Source organism: Olea europaea, unplaced genomic scaffold (genome assembly GCF_002742605.1).
Source record: "Olea europaea var. sylvestris unplaced genomic scaffold, O_europaea_v1 scaffold1836, whole genome shotgun sequence".
Lineage (NCBI taxonomy): Eukaryota > Viridiplantae > Streptophyta > Magnoliopsida > Lamiales > Oleaceae > Olea > Olea europaea.
Genome location: NW_019236129.1, coordinates 282642 through 288681, shown reverse-complemented (window position 1 = coordinate 288681; position 6040 = coordinate 282642). Strand labels below are relative to the sequence as shown.

Sequence of the window (6040 nt, the reverse complement as noted above, 5' to 3'; positions counted from 1 at the left end):
TATATATATATAGAATGCTGCAAGTAGAACTCTATATTCATGATGTCTGCCAATCTATGGTATAATCCATCCAACTATATAAATTTCTTGTACAATCAATTGGATAGAGCTGCAAATAAGCCCAGTCAAGCTGAGATTGTTTGGCCTTGACCTACATGAATTTATGATCAGGTTGAGTTATGCATGTATTCCTACAATCCTGAAAAATGTCAGATCAAGCTTAGACATTCCAAGCCCACATAATCGAGTAATAAGCTCTGTCCATTTCAAATTTCTGCTAATTACTGAGGTTCAGGCCATTTGGTCTAAAATTCATACAATAAGATCGATATTAATAAACAAACATGGAAGGTTGCTAAGAACACATGAAAAAAAATAATAATAAAATAAAATAAACTCAATACATTTCTTTTCAGGACTTTATGCAAGAATTAACCGGAATTTCATGAGATGGATGCTGGGTCTTTAAGAATATTGTACTCAATCACATAATGCCCAATTTTATTTATTTATTTAATTTAATTTTTTTTTTTTTTTTTACTTTCAGTCTTGCCTTTAGCGAGGCACCAGGTCCTTAACCACCCTTCAACTTCCTAGAAATATTCTCAACAAAAGACTTATAGTTGCCCCTTTTTCCAAATTCATAACAGCATATTTTGTTCAACCATCTCATCTAATACCTTCACCTATTAGAAAAGTGATAAACTGGTTTATTTATTCCCTTCTCTACATGCCCCTTCATGTGTAGGTCTGTTGATTTATGGTGAGTCGGAGACATAATACCATAAAGTAGTCAATCTCAACTGATGAAATCTCCATCAGTTATGTGAAATCAAAGGAGAGTCACGCGGATCAGATAACTAAGGCTCACCAGAATTGATTTTTTTCAGCACAAGAATGCATGTGCAAATTTTTCATAGATTAGAACAAGACTTAAACTCAAGAGACTTTGCTATTGTAATAATATGTTGAACTGCCTCATATGAAAGTTTAAATTGTTAGTGAGGGGGCATATTTGTTTACTTAAATTTTGTCTACACTTCATCTCAGAATTTTTCTTTGCTTTTGGAGGCTTCATGGAGGAGGGAGGGACGGACGGACTGCATGTAAAAGGTCTACTTGAATAAGTCAACTCTTTCATAAGGTTCGCCACCTCTTCTTAATTGGCATTTGTATATAAACGGCATTAGGACGAACTCCATGTATTGAAAATGCAACTCACTGTGTGTAAAATGTATTTAGCTAAAACATAGAAGCAGAACAAGTTTGTTCCTATTCAAGCTCGGATCTTCTGCGAAACAAGCCCCCAATAGTTTGTTCAAGAAGTTGATAAATGAACAAAAATAATTAAGCCCTGTACAAGCCAATCGCCTAGCCCTCCCTGAATGGCCTGCTTCATTGCATTCAGTTATATAGAAAGTAGTTATGCACATTTCCGTGCATGTGGGTGTATGTGGGAAATAAATAATTAAATAAATAATCACCAATCATTTATAACAAGTAAGACCACTATTACTCACAGTCCCTTCGAGCATTTTCAGTAGTGCCTGCTGAACGCCTTCACCAGAAACATCTCTGCTGATGTTTAAGCTCTCAGCCTTCAATATAACACAAACAATATAGAAAGGTGGATTCGAATCTAGAGCCACATTCATATAAAGAAGCTCTTGCAAGGAAAATGAGAAAGACAAGAACCTTCTTAATTATCTTATCAACTTCATCAATGTAAACCATCCCTTGTTGTGCAGCTTGTACATTAAACTCAGCAGCCTTCATCCCAAATTTGAAAGGTCAGATATCTGGTTTCATTGATAAATATATGCAGATATAAAAATTGCAAAATGAAGCACAATGGTAAATGCAAATGAGGTATAGCAGGCAAAGCCTAAAACAAATACACTGACAAATCAACTTAAACACATGCGCACCATCTATAAGAAGGTGACTAATTTTACCAACTTGTGAGTAGATACAAAAAATGAAAAGCCACTGGATAATAATACCATCATAACAAATTAAAGTCTAGCACAAAATCATACAAGATCCATAATATCTTCAACAGGGACAGAATAAAATTAACATTAACGTGGTAAAACCACAAAATGTGGGGAATCAAATTTCTGCAATGCAGTTTTTCGATTCTTAACTCCTTTAGGAACCAAAACTAAAATTCCCCTTCAATGCTACATACTAGTTGATATGTCCACAGTGCAAAAAAGGGATTATTTGCAAAATGCTGTTGGCTTCTTGAAGCAGTGAAGCTTAAGCAAAAAGCCCAGCTTGGTAGATCAACAAGGTTTGCCATTGCTTGTATAAAACCTTATGCATAATATTTTGGTAACAACTTGAATTTGTGCCAAAATAAATTAATACCGAGAGCAATTTATACAATATTGATTCAACATCTTCACCAACGTAACCAGCCTGCAAAATAGCAATGGTTGTCTGTAAGATTTATTGAATACATTGGAAAAAGAGACAAAACCCAGAAGATAAGATCTGTAATATCAGAAGGGGAAAGGTATCAAAATTTCCACTCATGCCACTAAACTAAAATTTCTCTCTGTCACCTTAGAAGGCTAGCATTTCATAACAATATAATCTACGTTTGTAATTGCAATTGTGTGAGGGCACAGAATCAAGTGTATGGGCATTGTTGACAAGAACAAGCAATAATCGAATCCCACCAACACAACTTAACACGTAAACTAAAGGAATGTTTACAGATGCTAGCAAGTGTACATTAATGTTTATTTTCACAAGTAAAGAAAATAAATAAATAAATATTAAGCACTTGCCTGTGTCAAAGTTGTTGCATCTGCAATCACAAAAGGCACATTCACAAAACGAGCAAGGGTTTTTGCAAGCAGTGTTTTACCTGTTCAACGGAAACAGCCTACATTTTCACACCTTATTTAAGATGAAAAGGCCATGTCACTTGATATCATGCATCAACTATTGTATGGTTAAGCCACACTAATTGGAAGGCACTGGTGAGGTATACCTGAGCCAGTAGGGCCGATCAAAAGCACATTGCTCTTTTCCAATTCTACATTGTCGTTGTCATCTACTCTAACTGATTCAGCTTCTGACCTAGTATCGACTTGCAGAATTCAAATCATAATCAAGATGAAAAAGGCCAATAGGAGACATTGAATTGCTTGTGAAAATTGAGGCATGGAGTAAAAACTTCATTATTGGCCTTGTGCCTAATAGGCTCATATATGAAGGAACAGAGATAGAAATATCACTAACCCTTTCTGCAAGGACACACTATATATTCTTTTGTAGTGGTTATAAACAGCCACTGAAAGCACCTGGAAACATCAATGGTGAAAACATGAGGTACAGAAGGTTAATTGGGATAGGAATATCTGCAAATTGCAGGGAAATGCCATAAAGATAACTAAGCAAAACAGACTGCTCTAAACAATTAACCATATATTTCCTACAATCATCAATAAATAAATAATAATTTTGTGGTAGTAAATGGTTCAGCACGCATCAGTCTAGCTGCAAACTGATTAAAAATGCACAGTTGAGCATCTTATAATGTAAATATAATTAGACTTCAATAATCTGAGCAAAATTCAGCAGAATCAACATCTGTGACATAGCATAAATCTAAATTAGCACTGATACTTGCATTGGGATGGTGATTACAGTTTGGCCAGTCTAGTTATGACTTTCGAGCTCGTATGAGTATATTTTGGTTGTGGGCAAGAAAACAGAGTTGTATTCATAATCAATGAAAGAATGTAAAGATCGAACCAACAAAGTGAGGACCTTTTTAGCTCGTTCCTGCCCAATGACAAATTCGTCAAGTCCCTTGCAGATCTCCTTTGGCGTCGGTAAATTTTTACCCAGATTAGACCCACCCCAGCTGCTTTTCTCTCCATTATTACCACCACCATTGCGACTGTCATTTCCACTGCCACCATTGCCCCCATTACCTGATGCCCGAATAAGATTGACGCCAGGAGCAAAAGGAGGTCCAGGGGGTGTATGCACTGCAAGCCCATTTCCAGATGGAGGTGGAGGAGGAGGCCAGTTCTCTGGTGGTTCACTGCCATATGACTTCAAGGTCTCCCAAAACGAAGCTCGAATCCTCTTCCCATAATCTTCAGCTTCGGCCAATTTCTTTTCCGAATTTGAATTCTTGCTTTTGACAGTCCCAGTCTCAATGAAACTTCCCTGAAGAGGCGACATCTTGTATGGCCTAACGTAATAAGCCGTCTTACAATTGGGGCACAGATTCAACGCCTGGGAAGCATTAGCTCCACCTCCACCTTTTGAGTTACTATTATTACTGTCATCGTTAGTGTGTGCACTGGTAGAATTATCACTATTACTGGTAATAATGGAAGTTGAATCGATATAATCGAAGGAAGAACTGGGATTGGAAGAGGGTGGAATTAGGTTATGAGGGCGGTTTGCAAAGAGTAGATCCATTTGCTTGGAGCAACGTGGGCAATTGGCCTCAGCCTTAAGTTTCCGAGTTTGATACTCATCGCCAGCGCCGCCGCGGTTCCACTTGTACCTCTCCTGCACTCCAATCAAAGACTCCCTCCGTTTCATAAAAGAACCCACGTGAAGGCAATTCACGAAATCCCGCTTCTGCAATTGCAACTGACGCTGGTTACCTCTCCTGGATCCCTTCAATGCTATGGCTCTTAATCTCCTCCATCCCGAAATCATTTTATCTCTTCCCTCCTCGCCTTTCTCGAGTAATATATGCACAAACTGCTTGTTAATTTTGTTGAGGTGAAATAGAGAGGCGTCAAAACTCAAACGAATTGAACAAAAACTAATCTTTATTACAAATTATTATTAAAATGGTATAAGATTACTAGTAAACGATGATTTTTTTCTTATTTAAAATTTTAAAGTGAACAAAATCTAATCTTAATATAAGGAGAAAGAAGTCGAGCCGAAGAAAGCAAAAGCGGGTTTGTAGTGTTGGAGAAATTCTGTCAGGGTTACACGTGTATATATTAAAATGTGTAATGTTATTTTTAAGGTTTAGTCAATAAGATAATTTATTGAGTTTAATTTTGAACTAATGAGTATTAAGTTTCATGGAATCAAAGTATGGAGACCGAAATAATTATTTTAAATTGCTGAGGGACCAATATGAAATAATTGAAAGATAATAATTAATTATTTAATATGAATCGTTGTCCCCAATTGCATGTGACTTTCAGAATTCTTTCATTCCCATCAACAGAGAACAATATCAAGAAATTACGTAATAGTTGAAAGATCATAATTTCAAAAAACTCAGATCTATGAATCAAAGTACGCTTCCACATTTATTTTGTTTTCTCATTGATTTTAATATGGAAATTCAAGAATCTGGTTCGTTTCGATTTCCTCCAAGTGGCATCAGAGTCACTCCATTATTGAATTCTTTGAGAAATTGCAAGATTTAATGTTACTACAGTTTTATATTACGGATTAATTTTTTGGATCAAGATATTATGATATTTGTTTAAGAATATTAAGATTTAACAACCTTGAATATATTTTTTTTGAATTTGAAAGTTGTTTGGGATATTACTTTTGATTATTCTTTCGGCTATGTCATTTGTTGAATCAATAGCATTATTTTGTATATTGTTGATGATTATCATTCAAGATCTGAAAGAAAATTTTGGGTAATTTGATTTTCTGGATCAAGATCTGAGTTAAAATTTTCTAAAATCAGTTTCTAATTTTTGATTTTGGATTTTAAAAAAAATAATTTTAAATCAAGATCACTAAACCACCGACGCTGCAAAATACAGCAGCGCCCGGCTGCTTTTGGTGCAACCGACGCGTTGGCGAGTGGCGCCGGCCGCTGGCACTGGTAGAGAGAGGGAGAGAGAGAATCAGTTTCTACATTGGATGAATTTTGGGGACGAGGGCCTGAGGTGCAATTTTGGTATTTTCAGCCCTTGCTTGCAATTTAAAATTAGGGTTAATTATTTTTTCAAAATAAAAATTTACATTTCAGTCCCTAATGTTTCTGATCCATCCAAATTGGACCTTTAAGGTTACG

At 36.0% G+C, this 6040-nt stretch overlaps 1 protein-coding gene across 1 annotated transcript in view; it reads right to left on the bottom strand.

Annotated features, from left to right (window-relative positions):
* Positions 1-4874, bottom strand: part of LOC111378590 (CLP protease regulatory subunit CLPX3, mitochondrial-like) — a 14770-nt gene extending 9896 nt beyond the window's left edge. Inside the window, 7 exon segments of the mRNA XM_023001823.1 lie at positions 1511-1598; positions 1696-1770; positions 2374-2424; positions 2799-2878; positions 3005-3093; positions 3256-3317; positions 3787-4874. Of these exon segments, the coding sequence (XP_022857591.1) occupies positions 1511-1598; positions 1696-1770; positions 2374-2424; positions 2799-2878; positions 3005-3093; positions 3256-3317; positions 3787-4698 (1357 nt within the window). The 5' untranslated portion in view covers positions 4699-4874.
* Positions 4875-6040: the final 1166 nt, after the last annotated feature.